We start from the raw sequence: 23,529 nt of genomic DNA, 5'->3' as shown, positions 1-23,529 counted from the left end.
GAAGGCCCCAGTGCCCGAGTTGCCCGGATGTAGTTGGTGAAGCGGCAGCGGCGGCACCAGCGGCGGCGGCGGCGGCGGCGGCGGGAGGAGGAGGAGGAGGAGAGGAGAGGAGGAGGAGGAGGAGGAGGAGGAGGACCAGGCGGCGGCGGCGGCGGCGAAAGGCGAAGGGGGGGGAGGAGGGGAGGAGACGAGGAGGCGGCGGCGGCGGCGGAGCTGAAGAAGAAGAAGGCGGCACCGGAGGCAGTCGCTCTCGGCGGGGTTGAGCCGGGCGCGTCTTCCCGACCCCCCTCCCCCCCACCCCGTCCGCTCGGCCGCCGTGTAGTTGGCGCCGCTGCCCCGGCCGAGAGTGAGCGTGGTGTCGACGGAGGGACATGGCCCGGGGGCGCCGGCGCCAGTAACGGGGAGGTGCTGAGAGTCGCCGAGGGCGCGCCGGGCCCTGGTGCCGGGGGCTGCCGCCGCCTGCGCGCCCGCCGGCCCGCCCGCCCGCACGCTCGCCCTCGCCCGCCCGCCCGCCTTCCGCGGCCGCTCTCCCCCCTCCCCGACACACACTCACAGGCCGGGCATTGATGGTAATGTATGCGAGGAAACAGCAGAGACTCAGTGATGGGTAAATTGTCTTTTCGTTTCGGGCCGGGCCGGGCCGCGGCGGGGGGCGGCGGCGGCCGCGGCGGCGCGGGGAGGGGGGGCTGTGCCTCCTTATCTGGAGCTGGCCGCGCCGCCATTTTTGTTGTTAACCCTGATCGGGATCGGGCCGGGGAGGTGGAGCGGCCGCGCGGGTAGGCGAGCCCGGAGCGTGTGTGTGGGGAATCGGGGGCCGGGTTCGCGGGGTCCGGCCCTCCCCGCCGCTCCCGGGAGCCCCCGTGAGTGCCCGGGGCGCGCGTGTCGGCGCCCGGCGCCGGTACGTTTGGGAGGTCCCCCGCGGGGAGGGGCGGCCGGGGGACCCGTTTTCTTCCTCTCCCCGCAACGTCTCGAGTCACTCTTTCTTCCTGTTTTTTTCAGCTGTCACGACCGGAGGGGGGACTCGCAGCCTTACCAGGTACCAGCCGAGGCCGGGTGGGGGGGATCGGAAGGGGCCGGAGGGGGGAAGGGAGGGACTCCTACTCGAGCGCAGGCTTCAGAAGTCGCTACAGGCCCGGCGGTGCCACAAATCTGAAAGTAGCACCGCGATTCCCCTTAAAATCCGCTGTTGGGTTCCGTGAGAGCTCGCCAGCAAGGTTTTGTAACTTGTCTTGGCGGTTGGGTTTTGTGGGTTTTTTCTTTTTTTTTTCTTTTTAAGGGAAAACCATTCTCGGCAGGAAGGCACTTGAGTGAGGAATAGATGGGATGGTAGTGGTAGGTGACTAGAGAGAGGTGTGCTTATGAGGGTACTGAAAGTTAATGTAAAGCTATTAAATTGAGATAAAACTTGTCGGAAAAATTGCTAGAACTTTTCGGAAAAATAGCTAAGTGTTACACCTCTTCAGTCAGTGAGAACCTACTCTCTTCAATTTAGTTTGTTTTTGTACAAATCATGGCCCTACAAGTGAAAGATTGTGCTTTTGTATCAAGGGTAATTAAACTCATTGGTTACTTGGGTGATTCTAAGTGGTTCGGGGCTTTGTGAGTTATGTTTTGATAACTGCAGTTGTTGCAAGTGAAGTTTTTAATAATTACGGCATGCCAGCCCTACTATTGGGAGCACTAGCGCTTGGTGACTATCAAATGACAACTGAAGTCAATACCTCAGTATCTAATCCTGAAAGCATAAGTATTTCTAACCTGAGAGTTGTTACTATCAAGCATGTGTTGTTAAACTTACAGTTAAAAACAGATTTCCGCTGTCAAATCATTGTCCTTAAGTTTTGCATATGTCAAAGATTAATCTCTGTTGAGTCCCCTCAACGATTATAAAGGACACGTATATCATGTTTGTCTTAACTGTTGAGTAAAACCAAATCACATTTCAGTGGTATATCACTAGGTTTTTATTATTTTTTATTTATTTTTTAGGAGCATTGCTTATAAATAGCAGTTTATTTTGGCTAGTGTTTTTATAGCTTTAAGACCATCTTCTACACTAGGAAGTAGGCAGATTAGGTCAGAAATAGTTTATTTGAATCACAGAAATGGAGAAACTGATGGCTGTATTAATGTTTGCAGAAACATACCTATTGTTTATATCTTACTAGGATTGAAGGCTTTTTTTCTTTTTGGTGGTGGTGGGGTTCAGTCTAGCTTGCTTGCTTCTTTCTTTCTCTCTTTCTCTTTCTCTTTCTTTTTCTCTTTCTCTCTTTCTTTCTTAATTTCTGTCATGGGACCTGAACTCTGGGCCTGGGCCCCGTCCCTAAACTCTTCAGCTCAAGGCTAGTGCTCTACCACTTGAGCCACAGCACCACTTTCTGCCTTTTTCTGCTTATGTGATAAGTGCTAGTGAATAGAACCCAGGGCCTCATGCATGCAAGGCAAGCACTCTGCCACTGAGCCAGCCACCTTCCCAGCCCCTCAAAATGTCAAAATGAAACGACATATTTGAAGAAAAAATTTTTGAGGAAACTGCCAAGATACTTCTCTCAGGTTTTCAAGGTAGGGCTTAAAAAAACACACACCAAAAATTGGAGCCTGTTTTTTTTTTTTTTCTTTTTCTTTTTGACTAGGAGACTTAAAGTAACTTAAACATACAGGTATTATCTGAATGAAGGCAGATTTGAAAATGGAAATTTTACTAGACTTTAAAATTGAAATAAAGTTTGTATGCCAAAATTTGTAATGTGATTGGGGAGTTGATTTTAAAGTTTAATTTGTGTTTGTTTTTTTTTGGGGGGGTGATGTTTTACAGGCACTTAAATATTCATCGAAGAGTCACCCCAGTAGTGGTGATCACAGACATGAGAAGATGCGAGACGCCGCAGATCCTTCACCACCAAATAAAATGTTGCGGAGATCTGATAGTCCTGAAAACAAATATAGTGACAGCACAGGTCACAATAAGGCCAAAAATGTGCATACTCACAGAGTTAGAGAGAGGGAAGGTGGTGAGTAGCTTTCTTGTTCCAAGTTTCATGTTTATTTTCAGTAATTAAAACAGTAAATATGGGCCAGGAGGGAGGATGGCTTAATTGGTAGAAAGCTTACATAGCAAGCACAAGGCCCTGAGTTCCAGTCTTCCTATTCCACTAAATAGCTATTTAGTTCAGCTTGAGGAAGTTAAATGTTACCAACTTTTGTTACATCAGTTTTGATTCATAAGTTACTGTAGGAATATAATACATGATCATGGACTCAAGTATCTGAAAATGGGAACTGCATTTGTGACTACCATCTACAAAGTATTTGTTAGTACTATCAAATGCCAGACATTTTTATAAGAAAGGAACTACTTTTGAAGTAAAGACTGCAGTTAATTTTGAGATTCTTATTGCTCCACTTTATTTTCCAAGATTCAAATCTGTTTTCTAACTATGATAAAATGTACATTTTAAAAGGTTAGGGCTTTTTTTTGGTAACAGTTAATAGGTTAAAAGAGCCTAATGTAATTCAGATAACAATTTTATTTTTGGGAACATTTAAAAATTAGTTTTGCATACTCTCCAGTTCTTAACACATACATGTTCATGGAAGGATCAACTCTATAAGTTAGTCCTATTCCATTTGCACAGTGTTACTGCCTTCAGTTATTACTTAAGTACTAGAGGCTGAGAATAAAGAAAATTTCAGACTGACATTACGCAAAATTTACCAAAAACTTTGTTTTTAAAGCCTACATTAAAAACTAGTTTTACTAAGTTAATATTTTTCTTCCATGTAAGATCTCATTGCTCAAATAAGCTAACACTTGAGTTGTTTAGTATTAGCTAAAAAGTTAGTGGAAAATTGCCATTTGGTTTTGCTTCTTGACAACTGTTTCTTAATATTTACTTAAAAATAACCTGCATCTTTTTGTTGGTGTTTTTTTGTTAGTGTTCACTCATTTTTGACTCTTTGGATAGACATACAGCTTTACTTGGTGTGATCAGGCATTGAGATTTTCAGAAACATTGGCCTCCTACGTAATTACTAGATTGGTGAAATTATTAATGGTCAGAAAATTGCATTGGGATCAAGCAGTTTGCATAATTGGATGTGAGGAAAATAGTCCTCTTGAATATAGATATATAATATAGTGCTTTATGCTTTGTGCTACTTACGCAGATAAACCCATGTTTATAAGTAAGAGTAGTAGGGTTTGATTAATATTTGGTAGCAAAATTAAATTGTTAATATCTTCAGTTTTGTAGGTTAATTTCCCAGTGTTAATAAAGAACCTGAAAGGATGCTACTTATTTATTTATTTATTTATTTATTTATTTATTTATTTATTTATTTATTTATTTATTTATGTCAGTCGTGGGGCTTGAACTCTGGGCTTGGGCGCTATCCCTGTGCTCTTCAGCTCAAGGTGAGCACTCTACCGCTTGAGCCACAGCTCCACTTCTGGTTTTCTAGTGGTTTATTGGAGATACAGAGTCTCTAGGACTTTCCTGCCCGGGCTGGCTTTGAACCATGATCCTCATATCTCAGCCTTCTGAGTAACTAGGATTACAGGTGTGAGCCACCGGCGCCCGGCTTGGATGCTACTTATTAACTACGCTAGGGGGTTAGCCCTTGCAGGCAGGTGTTATACTATACTGTGCTTTATTTTGAAAGATATTTTGTAGATAGACTTTCAAGTTCTTATTTTAGTGACTCAGTTAATCTTGCATACTCCCAAATCTAGGAAGAAGTCAGGTTAGATCCACATGGAAAACTTTTCTAATAGCTATCTCCTCTGTATAGATAGACTCCCTGTAAAATAGTGTGGTGCTTATTTATTCAACAAACAGTGAGCATCCACTGTGCCAACAGTTAAGATATGAGTAACCTTGGTCTTAGGAAACTGCTCTTAGTGATAGTCTAGATGCTTATACTTTCTGTATTTTTTTCTTTGTTATTTTCCTTCATGTGTGAATATCCAAGTATTGCTGGCCCTTGGCTGCTTCTTTGCTGATGTTACTTCAGTTCCATTTGTAAGAAGCTTTTTACTTATTTTTCAATTTTTTAGGTTAAGCTCCACTTCTAATTTGTTTTCTGGCTGCTTGCCTGCCTACTTCAGTAAACTAACAATAAAATTACATTCCTGTCCACACTATCTTTATTGTGATGGGCTTCTATATTTCTTTATACTATGAAGGGAGTAATATCACAAAATAAGAAACTTTCAGTAGTTCAGAGTACATCTTTGATGCTAATTCTTTCTCATCTAAAAGTTATTATAGTTTGATTTAAGGTATATACCGGTTACTTTTTTGTGTTTGAAACAGCTTTTTTCCTGTGTTTATGATTTTATTACAGGCATGAATTCCCTCAAATTTTTATCTTTAAATATAAATCCAAATAAATGTATTTCCAGCCATTATCAGAAATGAAGTACCAATGTGTTAGATTATCAGTGCTCTTAGGCATGCATAAATAAATTTAGTGTAAGAACAGTTATTCATTGAACTAATTCTCGAATTATTTTCAGTTAAAACTTGGTCTTTTTTTCTTTTTTGAGACAGTCTCCCGGTGTAGCCCAAAGTGGCCTTTTTCTGCCTCAGCCTCCTGAGTGCCAGGTTTGCAACACCCCATGCAACTAGGATGTTAATCTAAATGATTTTTAAAAATAATCTTTAAACTTAAAAGCCAGTATGCTATGTGAAACTTTTAAAAGTAAGTTTTCCTTACTAATAGGCTTTGCTGCTGACACCAATATTGTTTTCAGTTCTTTTTTTTGGGGGGGGGGGGTGGATCCTGTGGTGGGACCTGAACTCTGGGCCTGGGCACTGTCCCTCAGCTTTTCAGCTCAAGGCTAGCACTCTACCACTTGAGCCACAGCGCCACTTCCGGCTTTTTTTTTCTGCTTATGTGGTGCTGAGGAATTGAATCCAGTGCCTCATGCATGCAAGGCAAGCACCCTACCACTGAGCCACCTTCCCAGCTCTTGTTTTCAGTTCTTACTGGATTCTTTTTCTTGTATATTAGTTCTTAATGTTATTTCAGGAATAATGTGTAAAAAGATGTAGACACATTGTAAGGTGGGATTGAAGGTTTTTTACCCCTAAAATTTTTGTTATTACTGTGATTTTTTTTTTTTTTTTTTGTCGGTCGTAGGGCTTGAACTCTGGGCCTGGGTGCTGTCCCTCAGCTCTTCAGCTCAAGGCAAGCGCTCTACCACTTGAGCTACAGCGCCACTTCCGGTTTTCTGGTGGTTTATTGGAGATAGGAGTCTCACGGTCTCTCCTGCCCGGGCTGGCTTTGAACTGCGATCCTCAGATCTCAGCCTCCTGAGTAGCTAGGATTACAGGCGTGAACCACCAGCGCCCGGCCATTACTGTGATTTTTTATATATAGCATAAACAGATTTTATCTTTTAAGACTTCTTAAAATGAATATAGATAATTATAAATCTTAGATGAAACTATAAGACTTCTTGGTGAAATAAATTTGTAAACTTTAAATTTTTGGCAGTAGTGGGGCTCCAACTTACTTGATTTTCTTGAACTATATTGGTCCTGCTTTGGGGTATTTACTTTGGAGACAGTCTCAGGGTTCCTCCCCTTCTCCCCCACCACATGCTGGCTTCAGACCTCTATTTTATTACAAGCATTATGAATTCCCTCAATATAAATCTAAATATATTTCCAGCCATTATCAGAAATGAAATGCCAGTGGTGTTGGATTATCAGTGCTCTTAGGTACTGATCTGGCTCTGGATCTTAGTCTCCTTAGTAGCTAGGATTATTGGTATGAGCCACAGGTACCTGGCTAACCCTTTTTGTATATAAGTATCTAGAAGTAAAAATTGTAAAAATCATAGTTAATTAAAATGCAATTAACACTGGTACTGGGCTTATGCTCAGGACCTTGCATTCTTGTTCAGGGCTGGCATTCTGCCACTTGAACCACATCTCTACTTTTGGCTCTACCACTTGAGCCACAGCACCACTTCCAGTTTTCTGAGTGGTTTATTGGAGATAAGAGTCTCACAGACCTTCCTGTCCCTGCTGACTTTGAACCCGATCCTCAGATCTCAGCCTCCTGAGTAGCTGGGTTACAGCCGTGAGCCACCACCTGCCTAATTGGTTAATTTGAGATAAGTCTTGGGTTTGTCTGACTGGGCTGATTTCAATACTGGAAATCCTGAGATCCAAGTGGCTGACTCTTGTATAGCTAGGATTATAGGTGGAGTCACTGGTGCCTGGCTAATAAACCTTTTGTTTAGAGGTAACGATTGTAAGATGTAATACTTAGGTTTTTTTATAGTCTAGATGTATTTTAATAAAATGCAGCTATCACTCAGACCTCAAAAATACAAACCTGTAGTACAGGTTTAATTTATACTTTATGGAGTTTTACTCCTTTACCTTGATTTTTCTTTCTCTCTCTGTTTTGTGTAAGTGTGCCTATACTGGGGATTGAACTCTATTTGTATTTATTTTATTTTTCTGCTCATACTTGAGCCACATTTTTGTTGTGTAATTGGAGATGAGAGTCTTGAATTTGTTTTTTCTCTGGCTTTGAAACTAGATTCTCAGATCTCATGGTGTGAGCTACCAGTTCTGGCTTTCAGTGAGAAGCCAATCTTGAGAGGTGCCCTAGATCATTTTCCTTTTTTTTTGGTTGGTGGAGGGACTTGAACTCTGTGCCTGGGCGCTATCCTTGAGCTTTTCAGCTCAGGGCGCATGCTCTGCCACTTGATCCACAGTGCCAGTTCTCGTTTTCTGGTGGTTTATTGTAGAGTCTCACAGACTTAACTGCGTGGGCTGGCTTTAAACCACAATTCTCAGATCTCAGCTTCCTGAGTAGCTAGGATTACAGGGGTGAGCCACTGGTACTCAGCTAGGTCTTATTCTTATATTGCTTAAAGAACTAGTTTTACTAAATGTACTAAGAATAGTTGTAACTACAAGTTTAGAAAAGAGGGGTGTTGCATAGAACTTCTATCTCTGATAGCCTTTTTCTCCATCATTCCTTTTGGAATTAGTGTAAGAAATTACAGGATTATTATTAGATGGAGGAGTAGGACAACTTTTTTTTGGGGGGGGGGGGTCCAGTCATGGGGCCTGAACTCTGGACCTGGGCACTGTCCTTCAGCTCTTCAGCTCAAAGCTAGCGCTCTACCACTTGAGCCACAGCATCACTTCTGGCTTTTTTCTTTTTGCTTAGGTGGTGCTGAGGAATCGAACCCAGGGCCTCAGGCATGCAAGGCAAGCGCTCTACCACTGAGCCATCTTCCCAGCCCGCTTTATAGCTTTATAACAAAGTTTTTATTTTGTCATCAATAACTTTGTAGAAATTAGGAAATGTATTTTCATCTAGTTCTCAAGCAGTTTATTATAGATTGAGCATTTGAACAGTCAAATCATGCCAAAATGTTCAAAATATTTGTGATTTGGGGTTTTTAGATGAGGAATGTTAGCTCCTGAGTATTTTAAAACCCCAAACTAAAATGTAAAGCACTTACTTATGGTCTTAAACATTTTGGATAACATGACTAGTTTGAAAGAACTACTAAGAAATTACTTAGAAGATACTTCTTATTGATGTTTGAATCTTTCACATTAATAGGCTTAATTATACAGCATGGCCTTATGTGGCTTAAATCCACTATTAAAAAATGCTTTTTATTAGTAATGTTAAAAGTCAATTGATCCTCATGTTTACGTTGAAACATAGGTAGAAAAAAATTAATATTTTACAGTTTATCAAATGAGGAAAGATTATGCTTGTATAAAGCTCAAGTAAGTGTTGTCTTAGTCTAGGAATTAGTTTCTAATCTGGTCAATTGTACAGTCTGTCAAACAGACATATTGAAAGCTCTTTTGGTAGTGTGTACTGTGGCATGAGTTTACAACTTTTGTCTGAATACTTGCATCCAGCTTCTGTTACATTGTCTCATAGTACATTATCCAGCTTCTGTTATATTGTCTTGTAGTACATTATCAAAAGGGAACATAAAATCAGGAAATTTTAAGGCTCAACTCTAGTAGTTTTTCCTTAATTTCAGGGTTATTAACTTGCAAATTTGTTACTTGAGTTATACTAACTCATTTTGTCTTACGGCCTCTTGTGATATTTGAACAATTTTAGAGTTATGAATTGTTGATGATTTAATGATGTCTTTATTTTACAATCATGAAAGTACTTTGAAATGGTTCAGTTTGACCATTTAAGACAGCCTTAATTTGAATTATTTTCTGCTTACACTGGATGTAAAGAGAAAGAGAGAGTGCGTGCGTGCGTGCGTGCGTGCGTGCGTGCGTGCGTGCGTGCGTGCGTGTGTGTTGGGCCAGTCCTGGCCTGAATCAGGACCAACAGCTATCCCTGAGCTTTTGCTCCATCTCTTGAGCCATAGTTCACTTCTGACTTTGTTGGTTAATAGGAGATCCTTGCCCAGGCTGACTTTGAACCATGAACCTCCTGAGTAGCTAGGATTACAGGTGTTAGCAACCCATGCACCTGGCTTAGTTTTTAGAGTAACATATTTCATGGGCTGTTTCTGTTTTTGTTTTTATATGCTAATTCTGGGACTGGAACTCAGCCTGAGCTATCCCTGAGCCTGTTTGTTCAAAGCTAGTGCTCTGTCACTTGATTGATTGCTCCACTTCAGCTTTTTGGTGGTTAATTGGAGATAATAGGCTCATGGACTTTCTTGTCCCGGCTGGCTTGGAACCATGATTCTCAGATCTTACTCTCCTGAGTAGCTAGGAGTACAGAAGTGAGCCCAGCAGCACCTGGCTTAATGTTTTTCATTCTATAATTTATTTTTATTTTTATTTTATTTTATTTTTTTGGTCCGCTTGTGGGGCCTGAACTCTGGACCTGGGCGCTGTCCCTCAGCTCTTCAGCCCAAGGCTAGCGCTCTACCACTTGAGCCACAGCGCCACTTCCGGCTTTTTTCTTTTTTGCTTATGTGGTGCTGAAGAATCGACACAGGGCCTCAGGCATGCAAGGCAAGTGCTCTACCACTGAGCCACCTTCCCAGCCCCTCATTCTATAATTTATAGAAAACATTTAAATGTGTCCGTCCGTGTGTGTGTGTGTGTGTGTGTGTGTGTGTGTGTGTGTGCGTGTGTGCGCGCGCGCGCGCGCGCGCCCGCGCCCATGCCTGGTCATGGGGCTTGAACTCTGGACCTGGGCACTGTCCCTCAGCTGTTCAGTTCAAGGCTAGTGTTCTACCACTTGAGCCACAGCACCACTTCTGGCTTTTTCTATTTATGTGGTACTGAGGAATCAAACCCAGGGCCTCATACATGCAAGGCAAGCACTACCACTGAGCCATGTTTCCAGCCCCTTAAATTTTTTTTTTTTAATGTGCAAAAGCATCCAATTTTTTAATATTTATGAAGCAATGAAGGCAAACTGGCTTGCTTTGTTAAACACAAGGGTCATCAATGGTGAGATTACTGTGATATGCATCTGCTGTCTGGAATTTCAAATTGAAAACAATTTAAGGGAACTACTTCTTAGGAAACCATCAGCAGGTACCTCAAATCGCTACACATAGGTTTATAGAAGCGTCCAGGTGGTATCGATACTTGCTCTTGAGAGGATATCCCCATTTTAGGATGTTTGGATATACTCCTCCTCCTCCTCCTGGATAGTTTCCTTTGAGTGAAGAGTGTTTTTTTTTTTCCCCCTCAGTATTAGTTTTCTTCAATTTTGATTGGTCAAACTTTTCCATGTTGGACATGTCTCATTTATCACTCATCTTGAGTAAAAGGCTGGAGGCTTGGTGGCTACTGTGAGGATAATGGCAGGTGAAAACTGTTGGCTGGCTCTAGACCAGTTGGGTCTTGGAAAAAAAAAGTTATGGTAATCATATTCTGTTGTACCAGAATAGTTTTGGGTAGGGCATCATTGTATTAAAATTTTACAAAGAAGATGACAGTGAACTTGGGCATTTGGGACACTAAAGTGCTTGCTAGAGATGATAAGGCTCAGTTTAATTTTCATAAAACTATCCTTTTTTTATTTTTTTGGTCGGTCCTGGGGCTTGAACTCTGGGCTTGAGCGCTGTCCCTGAGCTCTTCAGCTCAAGGCTAGCACTCTACTACTTGAGCCCCAGCGCCACTTCCAGCTTTTTCTGCTTATGTGGTGCTGAGGAATTGAACCCAGGGCCTACTGCATGCAAGGCAAGCACTCTACCACTGAGCCACCGTCCCAGCCCCCTTGTTTTTATTTTTTTGATTGTACTTGCCCATACTGAGGCTTGAACTTAGGACTTGAGCTCTGTTCCTCAGCTTTTTTCACTGAAGTGTTCTACTACTTGAGCCACAGCTCTACTGTGGCCTTTTACTGGTTGAGATAAGAGTGTTTTGTATTTTCTGCTCAGGCTGACTTATGAACCACAATCTTCAGATCTCAACCTCCTGAATAGGGTTACAGACATGCGCCACCAATGCTTAGTGTGCATAGATGTGAGCCCTCAGTGCCTAGTGCATAATAGCCTTTTGAAAGATATGAATTATTATTACTCTTCTTGTGTTGATGAAATTATTTAATTATTTAATTACTATTGTTGAAACTGGAAAGGCAGTATCATCACTATGCCTAAAATTTTATTTTTATATTCAAGTATTACTTAAAACAGTCATTTCAGCTCTACTCCTTTGTGCCTGGATTTTGCAAGAGCTCCCTGAATAGTGTTCTGCCCTAAGACCCATATACCCCGTTTGTTTTCCAGGTATTTCAGCTGTTTTTTTGTTTTTTGTTTTTTTTTTTTGCATTATGTTCTTTCTGGCATGATCATGTTCATTCTCTTTTATTTCAGTAACATGTCTGCTTATTTTTTCCTTTCTCAGAGGTCTTCCTTTTCTGACTACTCTGAAACCGCTATATTCATCATTGACCTGCTCTTTTCCTTTCTAGTACTTGATATGTATCATGGTGTTTTGTTAGTTATTTCAAAGTCACCATAGTATGAAAAGTTACCAACAGGAAATAGGATTTAGGAATATAGTATTCAATAAACATTGGGTGACATTAAAAAAAGGAATCATATAAAAATTATAGCATGGTTACATTTTTCCTTCTGTGGTACTTGGGTTTGAACCCCAAGACCTTTTGCATGATTTTATATCTACTTATATAAGAATATTAACACTATATTAAGTGTATTTGTAATGACTGGAAGCCTTTTTTGTGCAGGTGGGCATTAGAAGTATTGTAGCTCATGAGTCACTATAAAATGATAGATGGAGGTTTATTGGAAATTAGACAGGAAGTTATACCAAAATTGGTGATGATGAATCGAATTATATGATGAATCGAGGTAGTTGGTAGATTGATTTTTTTGTTGTTGTTTTGTTTGTGAGGCTTGAACTCAGGGCCTGGATACTTTCCTGAGCTCTTTTGCTCAAGGCTGGCACTTTACCACTTTGAGCCACAGCTCCACGTCTGGTTTTTGAATGGTTAATTGAAGAGACTTTGGTTATTAATATGATAGCCTGAAGAAATTTTGTTGAAGTATCATATTCTAGTTTATCTGTGTGGGGATATGGCCCAACAGTCTGCCTTTTTGAACAAAATCTCAGATAAATTTCATGCTCCTTGTTTCATGTAAGTAACAGGGTTCTAGATCAGTACAGAAATGTGATGGTAACACAGATGCAAATGATGTTATTTATGTGGTCTCCTTATTTTGAAAGCTAAAAATGAAGTAAGATTCGTTGTATTTAGCCTAATCTGTATAAAATATTCTCACTTGACTATGCCATTGATAATAATGATGGATGACATAATGTAAAAACCAACTTCCTTGGTTACCAAATCCACAATTAAGAGATTTTTTTTTTCTTTTTGGTGGGAGGGGATAGAGATAATTGTGGGGGAAAAAAAAACCCTAACTGAGACTGGTTTACAGTAATGTTACACATGTTTGGCTGTTTAAGATTCTGTTAGGCTTATTTACTTGGCATCATCTGAATTTTTTTTTTTCTTTTTTTGTGGGAGTCGTTCATGGGGCTTGAACTCAGGGCCTGGGCGCTTTCCCTGAGCTCTTTTACTCTAGGCTAGCACTTCACCTCTTGGAGACACAGCACCATTTCCATTTTTTGAGTGGTTAATTGAAGAGTCTCATGGGGACTTTTCTGCCAGAGCTGGCTTTGAACTGCAATCCTCAGATCTCAGCCTCCTGAGTAGCTAGGATTATAGGTGTGAGCCTCCAGTGCCTGGCTAACATCTGAATTTTAACTGTAGGGCTGGAACCTAGAAAATTTAATTTTCAAATGAACTCTAAATTCTTAAACATTTTTGGCACTACACAGTCAATGACTGCAGCATGTAATTGTAGTCCAACTTTAAATAATTACTGGATAAACTGGGCAAACTAGTGCAGAAGTCTAAATCTATGGATAAGTACTAGAGTTTAGGCTTGAACTTGTATATTTTATTTTCCATAGCAGAAGCAATGCTTGTATTCTGACAGCAACATGCTACTTCGGTTACATAGTAAAGAGCACCAGAACCAGTGGTGGGGCTTGAACTCTGGACCTGGGCACTATCCCTCAGCTCTTCAGCTCAAGGCGAGCGCTCTACCGCTTGAGCCTTAGCGCCACTTCCGGTTTTCTAGTGGTTTATTGGAGATAAGAGTCTCATGGGCTTTCCTGCCCAGGCTGGCTTTGAACCATGATCCTCAGATCTCAGCCTCCTGAGTAGCTACCATTACAGGCGTGAGCCACCGGTGCCCAGCTGCTGTGAGTTTTTTATTAGAAGGGAAGTTGTAAATTTAAACAGCAGCAAATGAGTTAATAAGGGACTTTGCGTCGTCACATAGATAGGACATTACTTAATAATATGTGAAATAGACATTTCACTTTTATGACCTCTAGCTCAGAAACACTTGAGTATTTTCCCTTTCAACATGTATAATACTCTGTATTTATACTTACGAAAAGGAATTCAACAAAACAGAAAAGCTTTCAGAAAGGAAATAATACAGAAATTAAGAAGTTCTGTGTAATTTTTTAGTCCCGTGGTGCTGGAGCTTGAACTCAGGACCTTGTATTTTTGCTTGGCTTTTTTCTCTCAAGGCTAACACTCTACCACTTGAGCCATACCTCCACTTCTGTTTTTTTGCTAGCTAATTGGATATTAACTACCAAAGACTTGTCTGCGTGGACTTTTTAGAATCAAGGTCCTTAGATTTCTCAGCCTTCTTCCTGAGTATAGGATTACAAGCATGAACAACCAGGGTCTGGCTTAGAATACCCAGTTGTAATTAACTACATATTCATATCTTCACCTTGATACAAAAATACAGTGATTTGTAAAAATGGTTCTGCTTATTAAATACCAAATACATCTTTAAGATGTCTGGATGTTTCTTGTTAATATGAAGTGAAGATAGTAATACTCAACAAAATAAGCATGTTATACACAGTGATTTCATTGTAATGTTTTCTACATGCATTTAATGTACTTTGATCATCTTCATTCTTTGTTACTCTTATCCCTGTCATTATTAATATTTTTCTGTAGTAACAGAAGAGGCTAAGACACAAAAAAGGAAGAGTTTTCCCGAAGTTTCAGTTGTCTATACACCTGAGTTTTTTGTTATAGGAAAGCCAAAGGACATAAAGACTTAGGGATGGGGCTGGGAAGGTGGCTCAGTGTAGCGTGCTTGCTTTGCATGCATGAGGCCCTAGGTTCGATTCCTCAGCACCACAGAAACAGAAAAAGCTGGAAGTGACCCTGTGGCTCAAGTGGTCGAGCGCTAGCCTTGAGCTGAAGAGCTGAGGGACAGCACCCAGGCCCAGAGTTCAGGCCCCAAGTGGTAGAGCGCTAGCCTTGAGCTGAAGAGCTGAGAGACAGCACCCAGGCCCAGAGTTCAGGCCCCACAACCAACCAAAAAAAAAAAAAAAAAGACTTGGGGATATGTAAAGAAGCTGCTTCAGGGGAAGAAGAAGATGCCCTATTAACTTTTAGTTTATGGCCCTAACTGCTGCATCACATTCTTCTGGACAATGAAGTCTGTAATGTTGTCTTAAGCAGCTCCATTGTAATGGACCCATTTTGTACATATGAGTCTTTATTCAGTGTGTCATGTTCTGGAATGGTCCCCTCAACATTTGTTTGCTGACTTGAATTTCTTTGTTGTATGCATATGCCCAAGAATATAGTAGTGATATGGTGGTTCTTGTTTTGTTTTTTTGTTTTTTAGCTTCTTTTTGTTGAAATCTTTGGTGAAACTTAATAGTTCTTGTACCCTAGTTTTACTTAATTTGCTTAATTCTTGACTCCTAATCTCATAATCCTTTGTTCCCAGTATTCATTGTGTCTCTTGAATCTTGTTTCTGAGTCAGTTCATGAATCTATTTACCCTTTTTTTTTTTTTCCGCCAGTCCTGAAGCTTGAATTCTGGGCCCAGGCATTGTCCCTGAGCTGCTTTTGCTCAAGGATAACACTCTACCACTTGAACCACATAGTGCCACTCCAGCTTTTTTCTGTTTCTGTAGTACTGAGGGTACTGTGAACCCAGTGCTTCATGCATGCTAGGCAAGCACTAAGCCACGTTCCCAGCCGCTTTACTTTTTTTAGTCAGGTCACTATTTTCCTTTGATAGTAAAGAAATGAGTATACTTTCTTCCCAACTGCAGTACATTCTTCACACTGCAGCTAGAATCAACTTTTAGGAAAAGCATATTTGCTCATTCTTTGTGTAAAGATATTTCAAATGCTCTTAAGATGCAGCACAAACCTTTAAGGATCTGGTAAAGCTTTTTTTTTTTTTTTTTGGTCGGTCGTGGGGCTTGAACTCTGGGCCTGGGCGCTGACCCTCAGCTCTTCAGCTCAAGGCAAGCGCTCTACCACTTGAGCTACAGCGCCACTTCCGGTTTTCTGGTGGTTTATTGGAGATAGGAGTCTCACGGTCTCTCCTGCCCGGGCTGGCTTTGAACTGCGATCCTCAGATCTCAGCCTCCTGAGTAGCTAGGATTACAGGCGTGAGCCACCAGCGCCCAGCCTGGTAAAGCATTTTATATATATATATATTTTTTTTTCTGGGTCCGGTCGTGGGGGCCTGAAATCTGGGCCTGGGCGCTGTCCCTCAGCTCTTCAGCTCAAGGCTAGCGCTCCACCACTTGAGCCACAGCACCACTTCTGGCTTTTTTCTTTTTGCTTATGTGGTACTGAGGAATCGAACTCAGGGCCTCAGGCATACAAGGCAAGCGTTCTACCACTGAGCCAACTTCCCAGCCCCGCATTTTATACTTTGTTAGCCCTATAAAAGGGCTTTAGTTTGCAGTCTCTTTGGTATTCTTTGGTATCTTGTACATGCTGTTTACTTCTATGACGCTGTCTTCTTAGTTTTGTTTTTTGTTTTGTTTTGTTTTTTGTCAGTTGTGGGTCTTAACCTCTGGGCCTGGGTGCTGTTCTTGAGCTCTTCAGCTTAAGCTGAGCATTCTACCGCTTGAGCCACAGAGACTCAGGGACTTTACTGTCAGGGCTGGCTTTGAACTGCAATCCTCAGATTGCATAGTTAGGATTACAGGAATGAGCCACTGGCCTCTGGCTTCTCAGTTCCTTTTTATCTATTTATTTCTTTGTATGTTTTCTGTTTCATTCATAAGTTACTTCTAACTATGCAGCCTTAGTCTGTTATTTTAGCATGTCCATTACTGCATGTAAAGGTTCGTGTTGATAGTATTATGATTTTTTTTTTTGGGGTCCAGTTGTGGGGCTTGAACTCTGGGCCTGGACGCTGTCCCTCAGCTCTTCAGCTCAAAGCTAGCGCTCTACCACTATGAGCCACAGCGCCACTTCCGGCTTTTTTCTTTTTTTTTGCTTATGTGGTGCTGAGGAATCGAACCCAGGGCCTCATGCATGCAAGGCAAGCACTCTACCATTGAGCCACCTTCCCAGCCCCAATATTATGATATTTTAAGATTGGCTTCTTGCCACTTTTTCCCTAATGTACTTACTGTTCTCATAAGTCTTGTATTTTATCATATGGAAACAACACCCTCACAGTTTTCAGGCTGGTAATCAATTCTCCTTCCTCCTGCTTTTTTACCTTTTAACTCAGATCTAGTTATTCCTATCTGAGATCCCTCTCACCTGTCCTTACAGATGCCTACAAGGCCCTAGTTATTTTTCCCATTGGTGCATCTCTGACCTCTTTTCTCTGGGTTACCTTCTTGTGTATGGATGAGCACATATTGGCTTTGATCTCTGAGCCTCTTGCTCTCTTAACTGCTTCTTCAGTCAAGGCTGGCAATCTACCTACCATTGAGCCATACTTCCATTTCTGGCTTTTTGCTGGCTAACAGAAGATCCTCTGGGATTTGTCAGGCTAGCTTTGACCTGAGATCTTCAGATCTTAGCCACTTGAGTAGCTAGGATTATAAGCAAGAGCCACCCCTCACCAGCTTTGGAATACATTTGTATTTGAGCTTTAGTCACATCTATATTGTTCCTTGAGTATTTAAGGCACATTTCTGCCTCACAATTCATTTTTTTTTGTTTTTTTTTTAATAACCTTTATTTAACATGTGAGTTACAGAAAACATATTCGCAAAGTGCAAAGTATTACTGCCACAAGCAGTTCAGGTCACAATTCATTTTTTTGTACTGAATATTTCAGAAATATTTCATTAAAAATTTTACAAATGAAATAATAGCAATAGCTTTAAATATATAGAAATTGAGTAACAAATAGGATATAGTTACATACTTGGTAACAGTATTTTATATTTAAGGCAAGATTAGACTGTTCAAATACTTTTCTGCATCAGAGTACTTAGGTATCTTAGAGACTAAATACTTTTCTTTGTGTGCGTCTGTAAATGTGTAATGGAATTAATCTATGCTGTAACATTCTTCCAGTGATCATATTGTCTTGTCAATTTTCATTGTAGTTAGGAACATTTAGTTCACTCTCTTCTTTTAATTTCTTTGCCACATGTACTCTTGTTTTTGAAACTTTACTTCACTGACTACTTTCTCTGGGATTACTGCATCGTTTTAAGAATGCTAATCAGGCCCACATTTTTTACTTTCTCATTTATTGGGGTGTGAATTGAGGGCTTTTGTTAGTCAGTCACTGTCACTTGAGTCAGTCATGTCCTTAGCTTTTTGCTCCTGTTATTTTTGGGATAGGGTCTTGTATTTTTACCCAGGGCTTGCCCAGGGTGGAGATCCTCTTACCTACCTCTTCTGTGTAGCTGTGGTTATAGATAGCCACCACTATCCCTGGCTTCCCCCTAATTTCATTTCCTCCCTGAGGCTTACACTCAGGGTCTTGCTTTTCTGTTCAAGGTTATCACTATACCACTTGGTCCACTGCTGGTTGTACTGCTGGCTTTTTGCTGACTAATTGGAGATGACTGTCCCTGCTTGGTCTGGCTTCAAAACGTGGTCCTCAGATCTCAGTCTCCTAGGTAGCATAGGCACATAGCTTCTCCAAATATTTTTGGTTTATGATTGAGTTCTCAGATATGTAACCTCTGACTGTGAAGGGATGAATGGAACTTCAGTTTATTTATGTATTATTTTTGTGTTGGTTGTGGGGCTTGGACTCTGGGACTTGAGTGCTGTCCAGAGCTCTTCAGCTCAAGGCTAGTGCTCTTACCACTTGAGCTACAGTACTACTTCCAGTTTTCTGGTGGTTAATTGGAGATAAGAATCTCAGGGACTTTTCCTGCCTCTGTTGGGACTGGCTTCGAACTGTGATCCTCAGATCTCAGCCTTCTGAGTTACAGGTGTGAGCCAGCTGTGCCCATACCTTCAATTTGTTTTTGAAGCAAGTATAATTTATTTTTAGACTGGAATGAGATCTACTAGGATTCCCTTTTAATTCCATGACATTTTGTTCCTTAAGGACACGAGAATCTTGGAATATTATTCAAACCACAGATGCATAAATATGATACTTTAAACGTTTTTTGCAAACCACTGCTTTCTAGGGAAGTAGATCTCATTTAGTTCCTGGGTTACACTGGAAAGTTTCATGAGTTTATCATTATTGTGAGCTATTTTACATTAGCATTAAATTTTGAGCATAGATCTAAATTGGGCTGTTTTGCCTTGAATATTTTAGGGGTACTTTTCCTGCTAGCTATTTTTGCTTAGTAAAATCTTTGCCACTACATTTAATGTCTAATAATCTTGGGTGAAGATTGGATAAAACTTTAGATGGGAGTAATTGCTTATATTCCTGAAAAGGCTGATCAATCCACACTTAAAACTGATGAAAAACTTTTGAAGGCTTTTTTTTTGTTGTTGTTGGTTGTGGGGCCCTGTTCTGGACCTGGGCGCTGTCCATCAGCTCAAGGTAAGCACGAGCCACGGCACCTCTTCCAGCTTTTTATGCTTATGTGGTACTGAGGAATCGAACCCAGGGCATACTGCATGCAAGGCAAGCACTCTACCACTGAGCCACCTTCCCAGCCCACTTTTTAAGGTTTTTTTTTTTCACCTTAGCTTAAAAGATTTCTAATAGGGGGCTGGGAAGGTGGCTCAGTGGTAGAATGCTTGCCTTGCATGCATGATGCCCTGGGTTCGATTCCTCAGCACCACATAAGCAGGGGGGAAAAAAGCCGAAAGTGCCGCTGTGGCTTAAGTGGTAGAGCTCTAGCTTTGAGCTGAAGAGCTGAGGGACAGTGCCCAGGCCCAGAGTTCAGGCCCACGACTGGACCCCCCCCCCCAAAAAAAAAAAAAGATTTCTAGTAGGTAGAGTTTTTGTTTATATATATATATATATATATATATATATTTTTTTTTTTTTTTTTTTTTTTTTTTTTTTTTTTTTGCTGGTCATGGGGCCTGAACTCTGGGCCTGGGCGTTGTCCCTCAGCTCTTCAGCTCAAGGCTAGTGCTCTATCACTGGAGCCACAGCGCCACTTCTGGCTTTTTCTGTTTATGTGGTGCTGAGGAATCGAACCCAGGGCCTCATGCTTGCAAGACATGCACTCTACCGCTGAGCTACCTTCCCAGCCCTGGTTTTTTTTTTTTTTTTAATTCTACTCTGAAACACTTAACCAAGACTGAATTGGTACGTGTTATTACCATCTATGCTGTGCATTGGGTCCCTATAAGTTGTTCAATGTATGTGTGAAAGTTTATATCTTTTGACTAACATCTTTCCAATATTACCTTCAACCACCATTCTTTTCTCTGCTTCTATGAGTTTGTTTATAGATTCTATATGTAAGATTACTTAGTGTAATGTCTTTGTAAGTTGATCCATGTTACAACAAATACCTCCTTTTTTGTGGCTGAATAATATCTCATTGTCTGTGTTTCATATTTTTTATTGTGCTCATTGATGAACACGTAAATTATTTCTGTATCTAGACTGTTGTGAGGAATGCTGCATAGGGTACAAAAGTCTCTTAAAAGATACTGACTAGGCTGGGAAGGTGGCTCAGTGGTAGAGTGCTTTCTTTGCATGCCTGAGGCCCTGAGTTCAATTCCTCAGCACCACATAAGCAGAAAAAACCAGAAGTGGTGCTGTGGCTCAAGTGGTAGAATGCTCACCTTGAGCTGAAGAGCTGAGGGACAGTGTCCAGGCTCAGAGTTCAGGCCCCATGACTGACCCCCCCCCCCAAAAAAAAAAGATACTGATAATGTGTATACATACACAGATGCACACACATAAGGGGATTCTTTGCATATTTTGAATATCAACACATCAGATATTTGGCTTGGATGTAGTTTTTTCTCTATAGTGTGCCTCTTCTTTTTTTTTTATATTACCTGTGCTTTCATTGTTACCATATCCACAGAAGTATTGCCAAGGGCCCTTATTAGGCAGACTTACCTGTTTTCTTTGAGGAATCTTTACAGTTTCAATCTTTTTCATTTTTAATCCATTCTGTATTTGTCTAGTAGGACAAGAGTCCAATTTCATTCTGTTTGTGGATAGTCAGTTTTCCCAGCATCATTTATTTTATATTTGCATTGCTGGTGTTTGAGCTTAGAGCCTTGGGATTGCTAGGCAGATAGTCTACCATGCCCAATTCCATTTTTGCTTTATTTTTTTCTAGACAGAGTATTGTAATTGTGGAGGGCTGAAGTCAGACCATCATCCTCCTACCTTTGCCTCAGATTGTAGTTGTGAGCCATAGTGTCTCATTTGCCCAGTACTACTTATTGAAGAAAATTTTCAGTCTCCATTGTATGTGCTTTATATGATTATCAAAAACTAGGATTCTGTATTTGTGGATTTATGAGCTTTATTTTATCTTGGGTTTGAATTTAGAGCCTAGTGATTACAAGACCATGAAACCACAACTTGAGCCTGATGGTTTTGTTTTTTGTTTCTTTGTTTGTCTTTCATTTTTCGATCAGTTGTGGGGCTTGACCTCAGGGCCTGGCCTTTAGTTCTTGAGCTTGTTTCCTCAAGGCTAGTGCTTTACCACTTAAAGCCACAATGCCACTTCCCAGCCCTTTGTTTTTGTAATTATTGTTTTAGGATAGGGTGTCCTTTTCTTCTTCATATGCCTGAGCTGCCATCTATCTATTATGGTTTTTGTAATTATTGTGGTTGTAGGTGTTTAGCACCTTGTCCACCAACCCTCCATGGAAACTGAGTTAGGGACTTTGCTGTCCTGGCTGTGTTGGAACCTGGGTCTTCAAGGGATAGGAACATTCCTTGGAGCCTACTATTAGTTAGAAGGGGATCTTAAAAGTTTTTCTGGGGCTGGGAAGGTGGCTCAGTGGTAGAGTGCTTGCCTTGCATGCATGAGGCCCTGGGTTCAATTCCTCAGCACCACATAAACAGAAAAAGCCAGAAGTGGCGCTGTGGCTCAAGTGGTAGAGTGCTTGCCTTGAGCTGAAGAGCTGAGGGACAGTGCCCAGGCCCAGAGTTCAGGTGCACGACCGGCAAAAAAAAAAAAAAAGAAAGTTTTTCTGCTGGGGTTGGCCTCAAACCTTGTTTTCAGCCTTCCAAGTAGCTGGGATTATGGGCAATACCTCCAGGCATTGGACATGTAGGTTCTTTGTTGCATGTAGATCTGTATTTATAATAGTACTACTGTGTTGATTGCTAAAGCTTTCTGATGAAGTTTTAAATTGGAGAGAGTGGTAATGATTGTCTTTTGTGATTGCATATAAACTTTGTGTGCCAGCACTGGAGCTTGAACTCAGGTCTTCACACTTTAATTTGGCTTTTGCTCAAGGCTGGTGGTCTTACCTCTTGAGTCTCACCTTTATTTCCATTTTTTTTTATGGTGAGTTGTAGATGCATCAATTGGATGTCACTGCCTGGGCTGGCTTCAAACCTTGATCCTCAGATCTCAGCCTCCTGAATAGCTATAATTCTAGGCATGAGCCACCAGCACTTGACTACAAACTTTTTAAGTTGTCTTCACATTGTGAAATGTGTCTTAGAAAGTGCTTTTGCTCAGCACAAATTTCTTACTTGGACTTATAAATCTGCAAAGGGTAACTTGGGCATGCCTGCCTACTTTTTTTTTTTTTTTTGGTCTTTTTTCATATAATAAAACTGCCTGCCTCCTTTCGTTTTTGGGCCTTTTAAGTTCATATTGTAAAACAGTGTTAGGTGATGATACTTGGGGTAGCCTTCTTAAAGCCAGTCTGGTCTGCCACCCCTTGACCAACACTTCGAACTACCATTTGGTTCCCCAAACTCAGATTCTAATGTGCTTGTGTTATTACAATCCTGGAATCACTGTTACAGTTGTTTCAGTGGCAGTCCCTCCAGCCTGACCTGATCATGTAAGGAAAATAATAGTCTCATCTTGGGGTTGCATGGGGTAATCGAAGTACACCACCATATCCTGTTAGACTTTTCACCTACCTTGTCAGTTAGTTGTCCTGCTCCCACTCTCTGGAATTTATGCCATTTTTTTCATGAACTTGGTTATCTTGTTTAATTGATAAAGAGGCATAAATTACTGCATTTCAGTGGCTATTAAAAATAACATTTTTTTTGTTTTTTTGGTCTGGTTGTAGGGCCTGAACTCTGGGCCTGGGCGCTGTCCCTCAGCTCTTCAGCTCAAGGTAGCGCTCTACCACTTGAGCCACAGCGCCACTTCCAGCTTTTTTCTTTTTGTTATGTGGTGCTGAGGAATCGAACCCAGGGCCTCAGGCATGCAAGGCAAGCACTCTACCACTGAGCCACCTTCCCAGCCCTAAAATAACATTTTAATAGTTAAGACTGCTTTTCAACTGAAGCAGATCTGTTAGAAACAAATACCACAGGGAATCAACTAGGAGCTTTTCCTTTTGAGCTGATGATTGGCAGATTCATCAAGCTATAGGATTTTGTGTGTCTAGAGTACTACTTCAAAAGAAAATTGGATATATTCAGGATTTGATATAGATGAGTAGCCTGTGCTTTGTCATCTGAGTTTCACTTGATGTTCACTTAGTAATAACAGTGAAAGTTAGTATGACTTATTTTTTCTAATTTTATAAGGATTGATAACTTTCAGTAATGGGGATTGGAAGACAGCAGATAAATAACGTTTATTTTTTTAAAAATCACATTTTGAGATAATAGAGGCATTATAAAAGAGATTATAATAGAGA

The 23,529-nt window shown here is 41.0% G+C and overlaps 1 protein-coding gene across 11 annotated transcripts in view; it reads left to right on the top strand.

Annotated features, from left to right (window-relative positions):
* Window positions 1–23,529, top strand: part of Wac (WW domain containing adaptor with coiled-coil) — a 73,838-nt gene that overhangs the window by 366 nt on the left and 49,943 nt on the right. For 3 of the 11 annotated variants that reach the window (XM_069998199.1, XM_069998191.1, XM_069998190.1), the window contains exons 1-3: window positions 155–607; window positions 1,000–1,037; window positions 2,799–3,011. In XM_069998199.1, coding sequence (XP_069854300.1) covers window positions 567–607; window positions 1,000–1,037; window positions 2,799–3,011 — 292 coding nt within the window. In that variant the 5' untranslated portion in view covers window positions 155–566. Of the gene's footprint in view, window positions 1–154; window positions 608–999; window positions 1,038–2,798; window positions 3,012–23,529 lie in introns of those variants that run through there. The other 8 variants (XM_069998194.1, XM_069998193.1, XM_069998196.1 and 5 more) reach the window with 6 other exon arrangements.

Source organism: Dipodomys merriami, unplaced genomic scaffold, assembly GCF_024711535.1.
Source record: "Dipodomys merriami isolate MVZ:Mamm:240054 unplaced genomic scaffold, mDipMer1.0.p SCAF_51, whole genome shotgun sequence".
Classification (NCBI taxonomy): Eukaryota; Metazoa; Chordata; class Mammalia; order Rodentia; family Heteromyidae; genus Dipodomys; species Dipodomys merriami.
This window is presented reverse-complemented; position numbering and strand designations above follow the sequence as displayed.